Raw genomic sequence first — 22,852 nt, 5'->3', positions numbered from 1 at the left:
TTAGTTATGCTGCCAACGCAAAAAAAACTTAAACTCTACAAAAATGAATATTTTTGGCTGAAACTTTTTTTGAGACTACCTTAAGTACTATACTTTTACATGTTCCAATTATAAATAAAAATAAATTTTAGTTTTCGAGATATAATTTTTTTAAAAAGTCACTTTTTTTACCCACAAGACCTATGTAACCCCTTAAAAAAATGTTTCGAAGAATATGTTTGATGGCCAAGATGCATACATATATTTAGAAGGAAAGTTCCTGATTTCTGTAGTATAATACATAATACCAAAGAGGAAGTAGCCCTAAGCGCCGGACTCCACTTGCGATTTGTAATTGTGAAGATTGAACACATTCTTTCAAATAGAAGTCAATCCATGATTATTTAGTCACAAATGGATTGACTTGTATTTGAAACAATGTGTTCAATCCTCCTGATTACAAATCGCAAGTGGAGTGCGGCGGTAATAACACCAAAATATTCCATATAGGTCCATAGAAGGTACACAGACATTGAAAAATTCCTGGAATATCCCCGAAAACATGTTCCCTGAACATCCCAGGAAAATCCTGTGTCAGCATTTTAAACATTACCTGAATGTCTTATTGGAACATTCCATGAATGTCCTCTGGACATTCAAAATATATTTTGTAGACATTCCCTGGATATACCAGAAATACAGTGAAAAGCGCTCTAATAACCGGCAAAATAGCACAAAAGATGTATTAAGTAGTGAGATAAAAAGACATGAAACTAGTCGAGCTGGGAAATTTAGCGATATTAACTTATACATTTAGATTGTATTGATTGTGTACCACCTTCAGATGTATCAGACAAGTTTGGAAACTACCACTGTCACAGTGACAGTTTTAGTTGACATACTCCTCCGATATGTGTAAAGGTGGGATCAATATAATGTAAATTTAAAGGTTAATTTCGCTAAATTTCCCAGCTCGACTAGTTTCATTTCTTTTTATCTCACAACTAAATATGTTGCCCATATTTTGCCGGTTATTAGGGCACTCATCACTGTACATCCTTGCTGATGTGACAATACCTCCTATCTGTTTTTTCATGAGTTTTGTATGAGAGATGGAAAAACATGTTTTAAGGTCACCTCCTGTGTTCATATGTAAGTTTTGACTTGTTTTGTAGTTCATAGATAGTTTAATTTACTACAAAACAAGTCAAAAAATATCATATGAAAACAGGAGGTGACCCTAAGACAAGTTTTTAGTCCCTCATACAAAACTCATGAAAAAAAACAGATAGGATGTATTATTACATCACTGACGATATGTGGCCATACCAAATAATACATCCTTGATAAATATAAACATTTTTATTGAACAAAATCTTTTCATACATTTTTTTAATGCAATTTACTGATATTCCTAAATATTTCAAAAAAATGTGTCACATTTGCTTTGTAAACCTTTCTTTTGCCTTTCGTAGCCACATATTCCGTTTCCTTCCTGGTTTTTTGTAGACCACTTCTCTCAGCTGATTCTAAAAAAAAATAAAATAAATGGTAATTTTTCTATCCTTTACAATTAACAATCAGAAGAAATATTATTTACAGATAATGATATGCATAATAATAATAGGTTTGTTCTAGCATCAGTTTCAAACAGTTTGAAACCATCAGCGAATAGTGGACCAGCACGAGTAGAGGGGATCGCACTGGTGACTGTATTATGTTCTTTTACTGACCAACTGTTTGCTGACGGTTTTTGACTAGTTTGACTGTTTGCTAGAATAAACCTAATAATAATGAATATTTTGTATTTTGACAATAACATCTGATGTGGAAGTCAAAACATTAATAAAATTATTTTTTCAAGTTAACTTTCACATGCGCGTCTTAAAATTGTACTTTTAATATTTATATCATAAATAACTATTAAAACTATCTTAAGAGGAAACAGTATCGATAAACAGGTAGCGAAAATGTGTTCCAAGATTGCGGCTGCAATTTTGAATATTTTTTCGAGATATTTGGCACACATATTCTTAATATAATAAAGAATGGCGGTACAGAGCCCAATTTGAAAAATATATTAATATGTGGAAATTACTCTGTAATAAATACAATATAAAAAAAACGAGCTTGTACCGCCATTAAGAAGAACAAAAAAATACACTTTCTTCAAATACAACTTTTTTATCCGATTTTGTGTTATTTTGGAACTACTAAAATTTTTTATTTCATTAGTAGTTCCAAAATTACACAAAATCTAGGCATCGGATAAAAAAGTTTATTTGAAGAAAGTGTATTTTTTTGTTCTTCTTAGTGGCAGTACAGGCTCGTTTTTTAAATATTGTATAATTACAGAGTAATTTCCACATATTAATATATTTTTCAAATTGGGCTCTGTACCGCCATTCTTTATTATTTTACGAATACGTGTGCCCAATACCTCGAAAAAATATTCAAAATTACAGTGGCAATCTTGGAACACGTTTTGGCTACCTGTTGATCGCTACTGTATTAACCAACATTGTAATTTGCTAAACCAGTATATTTTACTCTACTACTACTCTACTAGCTACCTCATTTTCCACTGTTTCTAAAGACTTGTTTACATGGGTAGAGGTTTGAGGAGAGTAGAGTAGCGGTAGTACTCTACCAAAAATGGCTTGATACCATTCACATGAGGAGAGTACAAGTATAGTACTGATGCTAGTATAGTGAAACCGATTTTTGTATTTTTAAACACTCTTGATTATAAGTGTACCTTAAATTCTTAATTTTTTGCTTAAGCTCGTTTACTCCAAAGCCCCCTTTGCCATTCTTTCGACGATTTCATCCTCCGCAGCTTGCTGCAAACTTTTATTCCTGTAGTATGCACTACCTAAATTCCATAAACACTGGTATTTGCCGTATTATAGCTCTACATGTTTTAAAGTTTCATCTTCGGTGAACTTCATTTTCACTATTTACACAAAACACAATTCCAGCCAGAATGACAGCGCCCCCATGTAATCTCCTACCTGCTCTATTCTGCCATAATTGAGCGTGTTCCATAGGTAGAGTGTGCAGCCGAGTAGACATTTTGGCAGTAGTGGTGGTCATAGAGTAGTTACTTTGCCATAGGTTGCTAGTCACTCTACTTTAACTCCAACTATACACTCTACCAACTATTCTACTGTGCTGAGCATTTTTACAGGTAGAGTTACTCTACTCTATCAAGTACTTGCATCATTACTCTACCCGTGTAAACAAGTCTTAAATCTACTGAATGAAAATCTACTTAATCTTAATCTACTCTTAATGAAAAATGTCTAAAATCATTTACCCACCTAGTATTATTGTAGAATTTAAGACAGTCCAGTGCCTTATAAATAATTTCAATATGAATATTTTTTCCTTAATTCTCCTTTGATACCACTCCATTTTAGATTTTGGGGAACTTATTTCATTGTGTTTATAGCCCATATTTATTGAAGGAACCCAATCTGGAGATTGTTATTATCGATTAAGTCGGCTGGTTTTCCTATTTTCCTATAAGATTAAAATGTTAACATCTTCAAAAATCGTTACTGTTGTAATTGTAACTTACCAGATATAAAATGATTACAGCAGACAGGAGAATTTTCATTTCGCTAGTAAAACCTGTACATTTTATTGCATTTAACCATTGTTGTCTCTCAGATACCTTATTTAGTTCAGTTTAAAAGTGAACTTTATCTTGACTTTATCACAATTACTTTGCATTTCACACTTCAAAACACAACACCAATGAAGCATATTATCTTTCTAAATTAATACTTCCAGAGAAAATGTTAAATTAATCTTTGTACAACACAAAATTACAAAGAAATACAACTAAAATTATCTAAAACTCATGAAGAACAGATAGAATAATATTTATCTTTTACACCCACTAGCCATATTGAGAATGAATCAGTAGAAACGATTATATTTAAATTTGGTAAATATAACTCCGCACGACCACGCAACTCGAAACACAAGTACGCAAACACGGTTGCGTGAAGCGTGGCTCGCAATCGTGAAATTTACGAGACTTGCTCGACCTGTAGATTCTTGTTTTGGAGACCAGCCTGGAGAACCTCCCACATACATGTCTTTGTATTCTGCACGTTGCACCCCAGAAGGGCATCTTTATTAATTGGTATAATCCCTGTGCTAATTCAACTACCAGGGATTTTGGAATCCGTAACAAGGACACTCTTGGGAACCATATAGGGTTTGTTTTGGGACACTTGGTATCTGCAAGTTGATCGTTACTTCTACCATTACACCACGTTAATTTTTTTTATAATATTCAGGACATCATTAAGTTTTATAGTTATCGCACATATTTTTGTTTCAAGATTTAGATTGCATTTTTTTTCATATATCTATAATAGTTGATAGTGTTCCCCAAACTGGCAAACTCTCTGGTCAAAGAGGTTTGAGCTCAGATCATCTTTTCCCCATATGAGATTCACTTTACCTTTATATATTATCATAAATTTACTTGTACCACTTATTTACTTATTTAACTTTATATTTTTATTACTAACCTTGCTTGTCTCCACTTATCAATTTAAATTTATATTTTTTTCTCTTAATTTGCTAATTTATTAACTTATTCATACAACTTTTAAATTCTTTAGTCAATCATTATATTTAACTTAACTTATTTGCTTAACTTGTTTACTTAAATTCATTTAATCAACTTAAAGTATATCTCTGGACGCTATTCCCTTTGAATAGCTATCCATTTCAATTGCAATTATTTTTTTGTGACTACGCGTTGAAGCAACTGATTTTTTATATTATATCAAGTAGACCGTAGGTTCACTTTAATGAGGCTGGTGCCTATTTAACTCTTTGAGAGTCACGGATATTATTCATTGTGAATAATCCTCCATTAATTATATTATTGTTCATTCGTTTTGTAGTATTTAGCGTCGCTGTACGTATTACAATTGTACTATTATTTGGTGAAGGGTTGTTATTTAACCTAGATGTAAGTTGTGGGTGTGCTCCATGTAAGAGCTACTCCAATACTAATTTAACAAGTGTAATTATACTTATACTAAGATAGGTAATTATTTCCAATTGTCATTTTATATTCACATAGTTTGCATTTATCTTAACTCAGAGGTTGTCAAAAATCTACGTAGTTACATTTAAGAGGGAACAGTAGCGATCAACAGGTAGCAAAAACGCGGACCAAGATTGCGGCTGTAATTCTAAATATTTTTTTCGAGATATTTGGCACACGTATTCGTAATATAATAAAGAATGGTGGTACAGAGCTAAATTTGAAAAATATATTATTATGTGGAAATTACTCTGCAATTAAATACAATATTTAAAAAACGAGCCTGTACCGCCATTAAGAAGAACAAAAAATACACTTTCTTCAAATAAACTTTTTTATCCGATGCCTAGATTTTGTGTCATTTTAGTCCTGTCGCCAGGGGGGGTACAACGGCCTCCTGTATTCAGATGGACTTACCCAAGTTTTTATTATGTATTTTGGCCCGTAGAACACGAATTTTTTGGGTAACAGTTGATCCGGATGTCGATAAGATTGTTATAAACAAAGAAGTTGAGGAATTACATAACAGCGATTTCTCGCAAAACAAAACATGTTTTTGTATTTTTTGGGCCATTCTAACCAAAAAATGTTCCTACAAGTTTTTTCGTAGGATGCATAGTTTTCGAGATAAACGCGGTTGAACTTTCAAAAAATTGAAAAATTGCCATTTTTGAACCCGAATAACTTCTGATTAAAAAATAAAATAGCAATTCTGCTTACCGCATTTGAAAGTTCAAGTCAAATTCTATTGGTTTCGAATATATGCATTGCTGAAAATTTATGTGTTTATTGCTAAAAAAAGCTATAAACACATAGTGTTTCCCGTGCTTAATACATGCGTTTACATGCATGCTACGTAGAAATAGCCTCGCTTGCACTTGTACCTACTCTACCTACTCGTTCGATTTTAAATGAGAAATCATTGAAAGCATCACTCCAGCACTAGGTGTTTATACTTTTGTAATGCTTTTGTTTAACAATAAAATAATAAATTTTTAGCAATGCAACTAACTAAACCGATATACTTTAACTTGAACTTTCAAATGCGGTAAGCAGAATTGCTATTTTATTTTTTAATCAAAAGTTATTCGGGTACAAAAATTGCAATTTTTCGATTTTTTTAAAGTTCCACCGCGTTTATCTCGAAAACTATGCATCCTACGAAAAAATTTGTGGGAACACTTTTTGGTTAGAATGGCCCAAAAAATACAAAAACATGTTTTGTTTTGCGAGAAATCGCTGTTATGTAATTCCTCAACTTCTTTGTTTATAACAATCTTATCGACATCCGGATCAACTGTTACCCAAAAAATTCGTGTTCTACGGGTCAAAATACATAAAAAAAACTTGGGTAAGTCCATCTGAATACAGGAGGCCGTTGCACCCCCCCTGGCGACAGAACTATTTTGGAACTACCAAAATTTTTTATTTCATTAGTAGTTCCAAAATGACACAAAATCTAGGCATCGGATAAAAAAGTTTATTTTTTTGTTCTTCTTAATGGCGGTACAGGCTCGTTTTTTTAATATTGTATTTAATTACAGAGTAATTTCCACATAATAATATATTTTTTAAATTTAGTTTTTGCTACATGTTGATCAATACTGTTTGCTATTAATAAATATTTATTTGTTTTGTATATCAATTATTTTTTCCCTCACTTTTGAATTTACTGATTTAATATATTTAATATTTGACAGCAGTGTAAGATACCTGGGAGATTGGTCGATATAATCTTCTGGCGCCCATAACCCAGTCTATTTTAGTATCTCCTGTATCCTTATATTTTTATAATATTTTTATATTTATTCTTTCTATTTTCTGAGCATCTATTCTTAGCTTCATATTACCTGTTCTAGTCATCGTCCCTATTTAGTTTGATCTACTGTTCTTCGACAGGCATGAAAATTGGCTGTATCCTTCCTTGAGTGTCAAGTTGTCATTCACTTGCATATCTAGCTAGCCTAACTCCATTCAGTTTGCATCTATCTATTCATACTTTTATTATCAGTTCATTCCACTTTCTTCTTCATCTTTGCATCTTCCTCTACTAATACTACTGCAAAAGTAGTATTTTCTTCCCTAATAGCACAAGGACGTCCAATGGACGTCCTTCACGGACTTTAGGGACGTCCATTGGACGTCCGTTTTCGTCCGAGGAACGTCCTTTATACGTCCTATTTTGGTCCAAATGTCGCGCTACCGAACGTCCATTGGACGTCCATCTAAGGTCCGAGGGGACGTATATTGGACCTTAATCGGACGTAATTTGGACCTTGATCGGACGTCCTAGGGGACGTAAATTGGACCTTAATCGGACGTAAATTGGACCTTAATCGGACATAAATTGGACCTTAATCGGACGTAAATTGGACCTTAATCGGACATAAATTGGACCTTAATCGGACGTAAATTGGACCTTAATCGGACGTAAATTGGACCTTAATAGGACGTAAATTGGACCTTAATGGGACGTAAATGGGACCTTAATCGGACGTAAATTGGACCTTAACCGGACGTATATTGGACTTTAATAGGACGTAAATTGGACCTTAATCGGACGTAAATGGGACCTTAATCGGACGTAAATTGGACCTTAATCGGACGTAAATTGGACCTTAATCAGACGTAAATTGGACCTTAATAGGACGTAAATTGGACCTTAATTGGACGTAAATGGGACCTTAATCGGAAGTAAATTGGACCTTAACCGGACGTTCTAGGGGACGTGAATTGGACCTTAACAGGACGTCCAATTTTGGTCCAAATGCCACGTTGCCAAACGCCCAATGGAGGTCCACTTAACATCCGAAGGGACGTTCAGTGGACGTCAATTGGGCCTTCATAGGACGTCCCAGTTTGGTCCAATGTCTTGCTGCCGAACATCCATCTAATGTCGTGGGAAATAAAAAATATATTTTTTAAGGAACTTATATTACATCTTATATTAAATTACAATTATTGGATATTACATTATTTACATTAAATTACAATACACTTCTCCAAGAAATTAACGCACCACCTTAAATATGGGGTATTTTTGATGTCTCGTATTTCCTAAACCTGTTGTTTCATCTAAGTGATTTTTTTATAATATTATAGCCTAGGCTATAGGTTACCTCCTTAAGCTTGTCATGCACAGGGAGCTATGCTGTAATATATGTACATTATATCATATCGCTCTCTATAGTAATGAGTGAGCCTGCAGACAGAAAACAAATGGTTCCATATGTGCAGGCTCACTCATTACTATAGAGTGCGATGTGATATAATATATATTACAGTATAGCTCCCCATGCATGACAAGCATAAGGAGGTACTTAACCTATAGCCTAGGGCCTAGGCTAGAATATTATAAAAAAATCACTTAGATGCAACAACAGGTTTAGGAAATTCGAGACATCAAAAATGCCCAATTTTTAAGGTGGTGCGTAATCGGCTGTATATACAGGGTGTAACAAAAATACACGTCATAAATTAAATCACATATTCTGGGACCAAAAATAGTTTGAATGAACCTAACTTACCTTAGTACAAATATGCACATAAAAAAAGTTACAGCCCTTTGAAATTACAAAATGAAAATCGATTTTTTCGATTATATCGAAAACTATTAGCGATTTTTTATTGAAAATGGACATGTGGCAGTATTATGGCAGGAATATCTTAAAGAAAAATTATGGTGAAATTTGTGCACCCCATAAAAATTTTATGGGGGTTTTGATCCCTTAGATCCTCCCAAACTTTTGTGTATGTTCCAATTCAATTTTATTATTGTGGTACCATTAGTTAAATTCAATATTTTTGTTTCTTAGTATTTTTCAGATAAGGCAGTTTTTATCGAGTTGTGACTTCTTTTTTAACATGTCTACATAAAAATTTTATGGGGGTTTTGTTCCTTTAAACCCCCCAAATGTTTGTGTACGTTCCAATTAAACTATTACTGAGGTACCATTAGTTAAACAGAATGTTTTTAAAACTTTTTTGCCTCTTTGTATTTTTTCGATAAAGCACATTTTATCGAGATCTGGCTTCTTTTTTAATATGGTTCAAAATATCCCTAAAAATGTAAAGCATAAATAAGTCTGCATATTATTACCAAGTCTCCATAATCGTACTTAACCATATACAAATATGTGGTGGATTTGACAAATATTCAAAATATTTCGATAAAAATTGACTTTTCGAAAAAGCAATAAGAGGCAAAAAAGTTTTTAAAACGTTGTGTTTAAATGGTACTACAATAATAATTAAATTGAAACGTGCACAAAAGTTTGGGGGGGTTTAAAGGAACAAAACCCCCATAAAATTTTTATGGGGTGTCCAAATTTTGCTATAGTTTTTTCGTAAGATACTGCTGCCATAATAATGCCACATGTCCATTTTCAATAAAAAATCTCTAATAGTTTTCGATATATTGGAAAAAATCACTTCATCTTGTAACTTCAAATGAGTGATAAAGGCACAGAGACTTAGATGGCGAGGTCACATTGAAAGGATGCCAAACACGAGGACTCCAAAAATGGTACTAAACTACACTACAGCTTCAAGAAAGAGAAGAGGAAGGCCGAAAAATAGATGGAAGCAAGAGGTCGAAAAAGATTTGGAAAGAATGGTGCTACAGGGTCAGAAAAGAAAAATGAATAACAGGAAGGAATGGAGAAAAATCACATATCAAGCCAGAGAAGATCTCAGTACATAAAGAAACGTGAAAATGAAGAAAAAAAACAAACTTTTCAAGCCATGGGCCTCTAAGACCCTTGGTGCTATTATATATATATAACTTCAAAGGGCTGTAACTTTTCTTGTGTGCACATTTGTACTAAGGTAAGTTAGGTCCAATCAAACTATTTTTGGTCCCAGAATATGTGATTAAATTTATGACCTGTATTTTTGTTACATCCTGTATATATCTACATACTTCGTCTAATTTACTAACTGTTGCGCGTCATCCGCGTCGTAGCCTGTGAGGTCGCATGATACCAACACGAAATATTTAGGCGGTAGGTGTGTTCTTTTTTAGAATCACTTTGCCGAGTACACTGGAATTACAGCCACTAGACATATTTTATTATATACGCGTAGAAATAATATTTGAAGATTTCTATTAATGTTAACCTAAAGAAATACACAATAATATGTTTCATTTAATTTGTATAAATGGATTATAAAGCGTTTTTATGAAGCAGATTTGTTCGGATCACACTGTAACTGTAATCGAACGAAGGTGACATTTTAGAATAAATTGGTAACATTTATTTGACAGTTACGGTGATGACACTTCATATTTGTTTATATTCTTTACTATAAGTATCTGTTTTATTTATTATATTTACTGTTTTTATTATTTACTTTACTATAAAAAAATCCTCTACTATAAAAATATAAATTTCACCTAATTTTATAACGACTTGGAATAATCGAGGTATCTGACAACTTTTTTAGTTGTTATTGTAGACATACTTATACAAAGAAACCTACCGGCTTTTTGCCAAGAGTTCGGAGCCGTTTTTTAATTATTAACAATGCAGTGCAAAAACTCTTGCACTGCAAATCTTAAAAGATTATAACTTAATTCTTGTTCTCTATTTCTTAAGTTTTTACTTATTTACATTGAATATTAATTTGTTTTGTTGTATAATCCACGTTTACAATAATTATGTGACATATTTGATTTAAAATGGATTCAGGATCTTTTTATACTTTGGCAACTATGTCAACTTAGATCTCTGGCGTAGATAATGACGTGGAACAGTAAGTAAATTAGATGGACTGTAGGTTATATTTGGTTCTTGGGACATCAAAGTATATTTTTTAGACATTCTTAGTCACTGATGTGACATACCTCCGATTTGTTTTTTCATGAGTTTTGTAAGAGAGACTAAAAACTTTTTTTATAGTCACCTCCTGTTTTCATATATTTTTTGACATGTTTTGTAGTAAATTCAACTATCTATTTACTACAAAACATGTCAAAATTTACATGTGAAAGCAGATGATCCTAAAAATGGTTTTTCGTCTCCTACAAAATTCATGAAAAAGCAGATAGGAGAATTATTGTACATTACAATTCTCTGATGTTTGGGAGAAAGGGCTTAAGTCAGAATTGCACATCGATAATGTTTTGATGATTTCTACAGTACTGTAGTAGATTCTACTGTACATACAGTTTACATCTACAACAGTTTTTTTCTGGTCCAGAAATCATCAAAACATTATCAATGTGCAATTCTGACTTAAGTCCTTTTTGCCAAACATAAAAAAACAATCTGGTCATAACTGACCAATGAGCAATTTTAATTTAACCTAAATTACTACTGTTTCTTAAAATGAAGAGCTTACCCCATAGCGTCTCTTATCTAATCTAACAAGATCGTGCACTATTATTCTAACATACACAGGCACAGCACACAAGCACTATGCTCCGTTTTTCACTATCACCTATCACTCAAACTAGTTCAAAAGGATTTGTCCTCTTCAATCTTCTAGTTTGCCCAGTAGTATCGAGGAGCTGGATTTCCTCGATATTCTTGAACTTATGAAGTTGATGCTCGTGACCCTGCTATCTTCTTGATATTTGTTGATAAAGTAATAACTTATTATGCATGGACAATGTGGACTTTCTTCCAACTAGCCAATACACTTTTTATATCTCTCTTTTGCCTTTCATAGCCACAAGGCTATACATTTCCTTCTTGGTTTTTTTTTGTAGGCCACTTTCAGCTGATTCTAAAAAAAATTAAAATGAACGGTAATTTTTCTATTCTTTACAATTAAAAATCAAAAGAAGTAGGTACCTATTTACAGGTAATAATATGCATGTATAAATGATTCGTTTCATAAAGAATAAAGAAAATTGAAAACGGATTTTATAATACTTACAAAATTGTTTAAACAAGAGATCTAGCCAGAGCCCAGAGCAAAAACTAGCAGACAGTACAGCAAAAAAGCCACTAATTTCCATTTCCCACACCCCCTTATAGATGCATTTTTTTCCAATCAAAATTTTTACTTTACTAAATTTTTAGGTTATCGGTTATGTTATGAAAATGAAATGTGATAGAGCTGTGTAGTTCGTGAACGAACTAGTTCAAAAGATCGACTCTCATAACTGAACTAAAAGATTCAATCACAAATATTAAAAAGATCGAATCATATCGAACTAAACGTACTGACTGCAACTGCAACACACAAACACAACGCAACGGACAGAGCGAGAGAGGCAACGATGGAACGATGTCGATATTTTCGATTGTCGATCTCGATCTTTCAACGATTTCAATCCATCTCGCCAACCGCAAGCAAACGTTTGTCGAGGTAGAGCTGGATCGAAGTAAATTAATATTTAAACATTATTTAAAGAAAAAGCGACATAATTTAACCCCACGAGGAAGAGTGAGATGCAAATTCGGTTTACTGTTACTGAGTTTGATTATTTGATTTGATATTTGATGGTTTTAGTTTAAGTTACGACTTTACGGTTACGACCTACTAGCGAAATAGAAGTAAGGTTGCGTTAAGTAAGGGTTCTTTTTCTTTTTCATTTTATGAAAATGAGATACGATGGAGGGTTAAAGAAAGAGATGCTGAATAATGTCCCATACTTTTCCATTAAATTTTTTAATAACCGTTATTTTATAAAACCGTTATATTATATTGAAAGATTTATTTCGAGGAAAAACTGAAAACGTGAAAACCCAGACTTTTAGTAAACCGTAACAAAACAAATACAATTTTATAGGTTACTTTTTATTTTTTTATATTTACAAAAATATTTAATGTCATTTGTCAAAATAAACGATTCCTGATTGATCTACTTTGAACTAATTTATATTTGATTCTCCCATCTTAAAGTATGTCGTATGAATCATCAGTGAACTAAATGAACTAAACGAACTACTCTTTTGTACTATTCATTTTAATGACCGAGATCGAAAGATCGAAATCCACGTAGTGAACTAAACTTCCCAGCTCTAGTGATGACCCAGTGATGACCAATGACCACGAGACGCTACCACCGCTACATAGATACTCGCGCGGCAAATTTGAAAATGAACGCAAATTGAACAGTACAATGGCCTCTTGGCCATATGGCCTCTTGGCCTCTTGACATTGTACTATGTTCATAGAATATCTTGTGGTAACTTACCACCCATAATTTAATCAGATAGATGTTCACGGAATAGAACGGTAGTACCTACATTCCTGGAATGTTTTGTGTTGTTAGGATTAAACTTTTATTTTATTTATTCTTGAATATTTCCTATTGTTAAACATTGTAACCAATAATTTACAAATAAGATTTTCATTACATTACATAAAATCAAAAACATTTTTTGGATATTAAACTATATAGTTTGTTTATAATTGTAATAATTGTATATACAATTTTGAATTAAGATTTAATCTTTTCGATTTAAACTACAGTAAAACCTGTGTTACCGGCCCCCTGCAAACACCGGCCACCTGTACTAACGGTCAGTTTAAAAATTCCCCAAACCAATTACAGTAAAACCTGTCAGTAACGGCCACTAAAAATGAAAAAGCTATTGGCCGATATAGAAAGGTGACCGGTATTGCCAGTTTTTGTAGTCTAGATATAATTGGTTTGGGGAATATTTAAACTGGCCGTTAGTACAGGTGGCCGATTTTATCAGGTGGCCAGTAACACAAGTTTTACTGTATATCTAGACTACAAAAACTGGCAATAACGGCCACCTTTCTATATCGGCCAATAGTTCTTTCATTTTAGTGGCCGTTACTGACAGGTTTGACTGTATTTCATTAACGTAAAGTTAACGCGTAAGTTAATATTTTATTGAATTATTTTGCTATTTGATCCCGTAATTGGTATAATGTGTCCAATATAATATATAAGCGTTCATAAAACGTCCGTATTTCGTCCAGTATGGACGTCCAAAAGACGTTCAACGTCGGACGTCCAAAGGACGTCCATATTTATTCCGTCCGAAGGACGTCCAACGTCGGACGTCCAAAGGACGTCCATATTTATTCCTTCCGAAGGACGTCCAAAATGGGACGTCCAAAGGACGTCCGATTATAGTCCATGGACGTAAGGACCAAAAATGGACCTATTTTGGACGTCCAAAGGACGTCGTGTGCTATTAGGGTTACTTCGGCTTCTCAACGTAGAAGCCACCTCACTCTCTCTTTATTTTTTGTTCCACTAGTTCCTTTTTTTTGTTACTTCTGTTGGAGTTTATCGTTCTCTTTACTTTCACTCCAACAGAAGTTTTCTTTTTTGTTACAATTCGCGGTGTGCAAGTACTTGGAAGGGAAACGAGAAACGACCGTGCGCGAGTCGCGGAGAAATATTGCAACTATCTTAAATAATTCATATTGTCAATTGAAATTGTCAAATTGACGTATATTTCATACCTTCTGTCATTGAAGCAGAAAAATTATATATTTCTCCACAATATTGATATGATATGCAATTATTATATATAAAGGTAAATTTAATTAATTGTATTTTGCTTGCAGTACTGCATTTTAATAGCTAATTTTATTTACTACATACAATTGTTTACGTTTGCATAACATAACCTGCATCTTATTTTTTTCTTCTTATTATTTTTTTGGACTATGGCCTTGATAATTATCCAGCAACCAGGACTAATATAATTGACCAATATAATTAAAAGTGCGAATAAAAGTACAGAGCGTAGAAATAGAGGTCGCTTTGCCGAACTTGCACGGTCCCAATACACAAAAAGGGAGACAAGAGAAATTGTAATAATTACCGAGGTATCACCATATCAATCCCAATCCTGGGAAGGTATTACCAAGAATAATAGAGACAAGAATAAAAACCCCAATAAAAACAACTATGGAAGATACACAATGTGGATTCAGGAAGGATCTAAGCATAAGCATGCAAGACCTAATATTCACTACAAGAGAAGTAAGTGAGAAGGTAATCAATAAGAATAGAGATAGATATACATATAATAAACTCTTCTTAGATAAAATCAAACTCTTATCTCTTCGCAAGAATAAGAGTTTAACATTACACTTATACAGAGTGAGTTTTATGCATGGAAAGCCTTAATCATCTCGGAAACGGCTTTCACGTTTTTTTATAGATTTTGGTGGGTAAGGGTTTTACAATGTGGCCGATATTATAATGGTAAATACATTGTTGTCAGATCTTCCGTTATTCTGGAAATCTATCGAACTTTCTTATTTCAAATGGAACACCCTGTAATTTTTTGCGTTTTGCAGTCCTTAAGAAATACTAATTATTTTTCGTGTTATATTCACTATACCTAAATGTCATAATTTCGAAGTTATTGCTACATTTGTTTAAAGAAAAATTAAACAATTTATAAAAATTAATTTTTTCGTTCCGAGTAGACATTATTTTAGGTTCTTTAATTTATTGGGAACAAAAAAGTCCTTGTAATGGTTCTCTAAAGTTAATTTTTTTCGAGTTATAAACAATCCAAACCGGAAAAAAAACGAAAAATGACGATTTTCAAGGTTTAAAAACACAAGTAAAAAATATAATTTTTGAAATTACGAAGTACCTAAATTCAAGCTCTAACCTTTTTCTATCAGCTCCCCATAAGAATTTTTGGCACGTTTTATTATAAAACACGGGGCTGCAATAGCAACTAAAAACATTGTTTTAAAATTAAATAAGCCCAAATTACTTATCGGTAGCTGATAAAATAAGGTTATTGAGCTTGAATTGTGAAGGTACTTCGTACTTTCAAATATGGTATTTTTTACTTGTGTTTTTGAACCTTGAAAATCGTCATTTTTCGATTTTTTTCTGTTTTAAATTGTGTATAACTCGGAAACGATTAACTTTAGAGAAAAATTACACAAGACCTTTTTTTTTCAATGATTTAAAGAACCTAAAATAATGTCTACCCGGGCCGAAAAAATGGATTTTTACAACTTGCTTAAATTTTTTTAAATAAATATAGTAATAACTCAGAAATTATGGCATTTAGGTATAGGGAATATAACATGAAAAATAATCAGTATTTCTTAAAGACTTCAAAACTTAAAAACATACAGGGTATTCTATTTGAAATAAGAAAGTTCATTAGATTTCCAGAAAAACGGAAGACCTGACAACAACGTAATTACTACTATAATACTGGCCGCGTTAGAAGACCCTTACCCATCAAAATCTATAAAAATCGTTCTAGCGGTTTCCGAGATAATTGAGGCTTTCCATGCATAAAACTGACTGTATAGTAATTTACATCCTAACTTAAAAATACTAGCTTACTTGTTAAGTTGGTCCAGAAGGTCTAGAGCTCTTTCTATATCATGTGCATTCTCTTCATCGCCTGCCAGCTCTAGTCCTTCCTCGAGCATTCCAGTTATAAGAGATGGATGATTACAAATCTGTCTTAAGCGAAGTAATAGTACAAGAATCTCGTGTTGTTTAATATCTCTAAGTTCGTTGAGTCTTAGCAACTTCTCTCTCATTAAAAAGTATTCTTTATTGGATCCATTTGGACCTTCTAAAGTGTCCAATTGGTAATCTCTTGCATCTTGATTCTTTTCTGCTCGCTGATGTAGAAATTGGGCGAATAAGGTACGGGAACATATCAGGATTTTGCTATACACATCCCTCTCACTTTTGGTTAAGTAAACTGAGATAAGCTCCCACGTCCTTTCGGGCATAGCATTTAATAGACCCTTTTCAATTAATTCCGGTTTTGTTCTTCTTCACATAAGTGAAGAAATAACCTGAAAGTTAAACAACATTAGTAAAGAGATATTGTAACAAAAGAGTACTTTTGACCGACCCCCGTATAACGGTTCCCACCCCGAACGTGTTGGAATATTCTGGAGAAAGCACGATAATATATGTAAACTAAAAGTGGTGGAGAGGGGCGAGCGGTAGGTTAAGTAGTTAAGGGTAATGCGAAAACGAGAGATGGCGAGTCCAGATTTCTCGAGAATAACATTATTTCATACAAAGGGTGTCCCAAAAGTAGCGGAACGGTCGAATATTTTGCGAAATGAACATCGGATCGGAAAAGTGAAAAATGTGTGTTCAATAATTTTCAAAAATCTATCGAATGACACAAAACACGACACACAGGTAACTTTGAAATATTAAATGAAAACTTTTATTCTAGACTTATTTTCGAATTGTGGATAGATGGCGCTATAATCTCAAAAAACGATTTATCATGATACCATAGGTAAATTATAGAAATAGTCTAATATCTAGAGCAGTGATTCTTAACCGGTGTTCCGCGGAACACAGGTGTTCCGCGAATGTGTTGCAAGTGTTCCGCGAAAAATATACCTTGTGTCGCTTCCAAGAGATCAGGAAGAATGAGAAATTCTCTTGACAATCTCGTCGGCGTATGCTATGCGTGTATTTATTGTCGCGGTTACCCGGTTACCTGTTTTCTGGTGTACCTGGCAACACTGCTGGTCTCGGTCTTCGGTAGTGGTGCGAACTCCAAGCTTAAGATTGCTCATTTGTTTTGCTTGAATACGCCCTATTTGTCACGTGCACGCAGCCGTTTCTCGCCGAAAACGACGCACTATTTTTATTGAGTTTCAAGTTCCAGTTAATAGGTAAGTAATTTAGTTAGGTTATTTAAGATTTAACAGCAAGTTGAAATAAAAATAAGGTTACTTAGAGCTAACAACAACGATGAATATTGTTAATTTATTTTTGTAACTAATCACCTTTTAAAATAAAATTTGTTTCGCATTGCAGCAATGGACAAATTCCTTATTAAAAGAAAACGTAGTTCTGACGATGCACAAGATATAAACTATGGAGCAGGTACCAGTACCTCTGTGGAGGGACAGCTTCCCATTTCCCAACCAACCAAAAAAGTTAATCGCCAGTATTCGGAAGAATATTTGAGTTATGGCTTTACATGGAAAGGTGATGAAGATTGTCCCATGCCAAATTGTCTTGTGTGTGGTGAAAATTTATCAAATTCGGCAATGGTCCCGGCTAAACTAAAACGCCATTTTTCAACGAAACATGCCAATCTTAGTTCTAAAAGCAAAGCAGATTTTCAAAGATTGTTGAACATGCAAGAAAAGCAGGTAAGAAGTTTTGAAAAAATTGTTAAAATTTCTGACAAAGCATATTAGAAAAAGGTACATTGGATATGTTTACCAGTATTAGCACAAATATTGAAGAGATGTAATCCGTTATCATTGAACATTTGACGCTATTAGAAGAAAAAATTGATCACTACTTTCCTTCCCTAAATACAGATAATTACGATTGGATTCGAAATCCTTTTATCTCGATTAATATGTCGAAATACCAGCTATCATTACAAGAGGAAGAAGCGTTAGTAGGCTTGTCAACGGATCGCACTCTGAAACTAAAGTTTCCTGAAATGTCACTTGAAGAATTTTGGATTTCTGTGCAAGCTGAACACCCACTTCTTTCTACAAGAGCATTAAAGGTATTACTACAGTTTGCAACTTCATATTTGTGTGAATTAGGTTTTTCAACCTTCACAAACATAAAAACAAAGAAACGTGAAAGACTTGGGAATATTGATGAAGAAATGAGGGTAGCGCTATCGCATATTAGACCGGACATTGCTAAAATTTGCAAAAGTCATCAGGCTCAAGTGTCGCACTAAATTTGTGTAATTTTTATGTTATTATGTTAGTTAAGCCCATACATCTAATTGTAAATAAAATGTAATAAAATGTATTTACTAATCTACATATTTTTTGTTAATTTCTATTTTTAGAATATGTTTTTATTCTTATATTTTGTTTTTGCATGTATTTGCAGTTAAAGAACGTGTTTTATTTACATTTGTATTTACATTTGCAACCCTTATTTAGTGTTTCCTATAAAATAACACAACGGTGTTCCGCGACTTTTTCAAAATTTGTGAAGTGTTCCCCAGCTTTGAAAAGGTTAAGAACCACTGATCTAGAGAAATACACTTCCAAATGAAAAGCCTAAACACACGTGCTTAATATTTTTCAAAAACCTATCGGATGACAGCAAACACGACCCCCACTCCACATCCTGGAGGTGGGGTGGGGGGTAACTCTAAAATCTTACATAGGAACCCCGGTTTTTTATTGTAGTTTTGGATTCCTCATGAAAGAATAAGTATCATTTATTGGAAAAAATTTTTAGAATTGAATAAAATCAATGAGAATAAATGCTAGAAACAACATACTGTTCTTACGATGTCAGTTGGACCAGTATAAAAACAAAATTCGACACCGATTGTCGGCACCGTTTGTAAAACATAGGCGGCGCAATAGAAATTAATGAGTAAACTTTTATTTTTAAATTATGGTTCAATATTTGTTAAACAGTAATAATGTTGTTAACTGTTCACATTTCTTTATGAAATTGACACCAAAGATAATTAAAAATACATAATACAAATGAAATTTAACGTGCTTATTAATTTGAGAACTAAAGAAATAAGACTACACTTTGAATATACACATAAAATACATGAAAACGAACAATTCCTCTTCCAGTCGAATTGTCTAATTCATGACTAATGAAGAGATCACTTTTACTACTGATACATAGGACATATTTTTGACAAGTTGAAATATATCACTATCCGTGTGTTCAGAACTTGATTCGACACTTGTCGTGTTTATAACTACCACACCAATATTGGAAAAGAAGTGAAAGGCGCAATTTACACAACAGTTATAAGACCAATAATGACATAAATACGCGGCAGAAACACGACTTGATACAGAAAGGACAGAAAGAATGCTAGAAACAGCAGAGATGAGAATACTTTGAAAAATCGATGGGATATGGGAAGAGGTAGAAGTGCAGATATACGACAGATATGCAAGGTGGACAACATCAATAACTGGGTAAAAAGCAGAAGAGTATAATGGAACAACTACATGAGCCAAATGACAAAAAACAAAGTAGTAAGGACGGCGATAGACGGTTCCCCAATAGGAAGACGATCAGTTAGGTCTGTATCCCGCGTATGAAAAAAAAAGTTGATTAATAGTAAGCTGAAAATTTGTTAATAGCTTAAACGGTGTCTAGTCGGATAAACTGTGATATATGAGAACACTGTAACAGGGGCAGTTTTAATTGTGGTTAAAAATTTGGAACGGTCAGACTTAAACTCTCCGAACAGAGATTAAACTCTCATGCAAAAATCAGACTGCTATTTATCAGCTGTCATAATTCCTGTCATTTGACATATTCTACATGTTCCACTCATTAAAACGCCCATTTGGTGATAAATAGTAGGCTGATTTTTGCATGAGAGTTTAATCTCTGTTCGGAGAGTTTAAGTCTGTTCTGTCGGACAAAATACATGTGCCGATTTCGTGGTCTGGCCGTTCCAAATTTTTAACCTGTTCCACAATTAAAACTTCCCCTATTCCAGTGTTCCCATATATCAAAGTTTCTCCAACTACACACCCTTAAGCTATTAAAAAATTTTCAGCTTGCTATTAATCGACTTTTTTTTCATACGCGGGATCCAAAACTAAGTGGGAAGACCACGAAAACGATGGAATGACAACTTACTGGAGCCACATTGAAAAACAGACAGTCATGTCTACACAAGAAGAAGAAGAAGGAAAAGAAGACATTAATATTGGTGACAAAGCAAGATAATATTTTTATTTTACTTGAACTTGAGCTACACAATTTTTCCAAAGGTCACTTTTGACTTGTAAGTATATATATTGTATTAAAACAGAAAATAGTGAAGAATTACCAAGAATGATGGAAGCACTAGATAGTGAATCGACAAAGATGGGACTGAACATCGCTTACAGTAAAACAAAAGTCATGACCAATCAACAAGGAGAACCAATAATTACAGTGGCACAAACAAGAATAAAGCAAGTAAAAGAGATATTCTAGGACAAATCACTAAATTAAATAAAAAAAATCAGACCGAAGAAATAAAAAAAAATAATAAGATTGGCCTGGGTATCACTCGGAAAACTGTCTTTTATTCTAAAGAAAAAAAAATACCCCCAATACCTAACATCAAGAGTCTTCAATCAATGTACACTCCCTCTCCTCATATATGGCTCTTAGACATGGACACATACAAAGGAAAATATGGAAAAAAATAAAAATATGAAACATGAAAAATTCCATTAATTACATTTAGGTCTGGATCCCGCGTATGAAAAAAAAGTTGATTAATAGCAAGCTGAAAATTTGTTAATAGCTTAAGGGTGTCTAGTCGAATAAACTTTGATATATGGGAACACTGAAACAGGGGTAGTTTTAATTGTGGAACAGGTTAAAAATTTGGAACGGTCACAGCACGAAAACGGCACATTTATTTTGTCCGACAGAACAGACTTAAACTCTCCGAACAGAGATTAAACTCTCATGAAAAAATCAGACTGCTATTTATTACCTGTCATAATTCCTGTCATTTGACATATTCTACATGTTCCACTCATTAAAACGCCCATTTGGTGATAAATAGCAGTCTGATTTTTGCATGAGAGTTTAATCTCTGTTTCTAAGAGTTTAAGTCTGTTCTGTCGGACAAAATAAATGTGCCGTTTTCGTGCTGTGACCGTTCCAAATTTTTAACCTGTTCCACAATTAAAGCTACCCCTGTTCCAGTGTTCACACATATCAAAGTTTATTCGACTAGACACACTTACGCTATTAACAAATTTTCAGCTTGCTATTAATCAACTTTTTTTTCATACGCGGGATCCAAACCTAAGTGGGAAGACCACGAAAACGATGGAATGACAACTTACTGGAGGCTAAGATAAGACTAAGAGAGTTTTTATAAAAATTACGAAAAAAATGTAAGTTAACACCTTTTTGTACAAACATATTTTTATATTTGAGAATTAAATAACACATAAAAAGGAGTTCAAAAAAGTTTATTGTTAAAAAAACTAGAAAATTTGTGTAACTTATAGTTAATAAAAAAAAGGATTTAATTATCGTCTTCTTTTCTGAGGCCATGGTAAAAAGCCCGGAAGTTTTCTGGAATGTATGGCATTTGCTGTTGAATATTTTCATATTTTTTAGATGCTATTGGCCTACTTTTATTCACTGGTCATAAGATTTCACCTGTACTTGAAGTTGACTGGCGCGTTGCAGTTCCTTTACTTTTTAAAATGGAAACTTCTTTCCAATTGTCATTATCATTTAGAGAATATCTGTACTTTGTTTTACCAAATTCCGTAATTTTTATCCACTTTACATTCTTTAAATTATATTTTTTCACCATTGTCAGCTTTTTTTTTATTTATTAGTTTCAATTTATTAGGAATTGTTTTACATCCACAAACTTATCTTCCATTCTAATAATATGAAAAGGAGTTTTTCTCCTGCACTGTACCATGGTGTTTACATACTCATCCACTGTGTAAATATTCTGATGCTTTCTTACTTTTTCGAAAAGGTAAATGTATTACTTACTTACTTACCGGTAAATGTATAGCCCACTTCAGGGAATTTTTTATGTTCTATTGTATCAAAAACACCTTTGTTTTATCAAGTAATGCCAAACACATATAATAAACCAGTTTTTGTTTTGACCACCTGCTGAGTCACTCCAGACTACAAGATGTTTTTGCTGTGGTTTCAGAGTGGTTAAGAATGCTAGCAGGCAACTTCCAACTTCCACAGGTCCACGACCTCCCTTGTCTTCTGTCCAAAGATGAAAATACGAAAATACCCCTTGCCGTTTGGCTGCTTTTTGTTAATAACGTACACTCCTAAGTTATAGAGCCATACCTACCTTAAATAAAAAGCAGTCTAGTGGAGATTTTAGGTAATGGAAGAGTTTTTTGCATGTCAAAAGTAAT

The 22,852-nt window shown here is 33.3% G+C and overlaps 1 protein-coding gene and 1 long non-coding RNA gene across 2 annotated transcripts in view; both read right to left on the bottom strand.

The window, feature by feature from the left end:
• LOC126890278 (transcription termination factor 2-like) overlaps positions 1-22,852 on the bottom strand; it is a 128,345-nt gene that overhangs the window by 61,761 nt on the left and 43,732 nt on the right. Inside the window, 1 exon segment of the mRNA XM_050659135.1 lies at positions 16,323-16,789. Within this exon segment, the coding sequence (XP_050515092.1) occupies positions 16,323-16,789 (467 nt within the window).
• Positions 1,350-3,897, bottom strand: LOC126889390 (uncharacterized). Its single transcript, XR_007700013.1, has 3 exons — positions 3,563-3,897; positions 3,303-3,504; positions 1,350-1,508 (listed from the first exon to the last, which is right to left on the bottom strand). It is a non-coding gene; the product is annotated as an uncharacterized LOC126889390 (long non-coding RNA).

The sequence above is a fragment of the Diabrotica virgifera genome, chromosome 8, assembly GCF_917563875.1.
Source record: "Diabrotica virgifera virgifera chromosome 8, PGI_DIABVI_V3a".
Lineage (NCBI taxonomy): Eukaryota > Metazoa > Arthropoda > Insecta > Coleoptera > Chrysomelidae > Diabrotica > Diabrotica virgifera.
The sequence above is the reverse complement of the archived record's forward strand: the minus strand, read 5'-3'. Positions and strand labels throughout refer to the sequence as shown.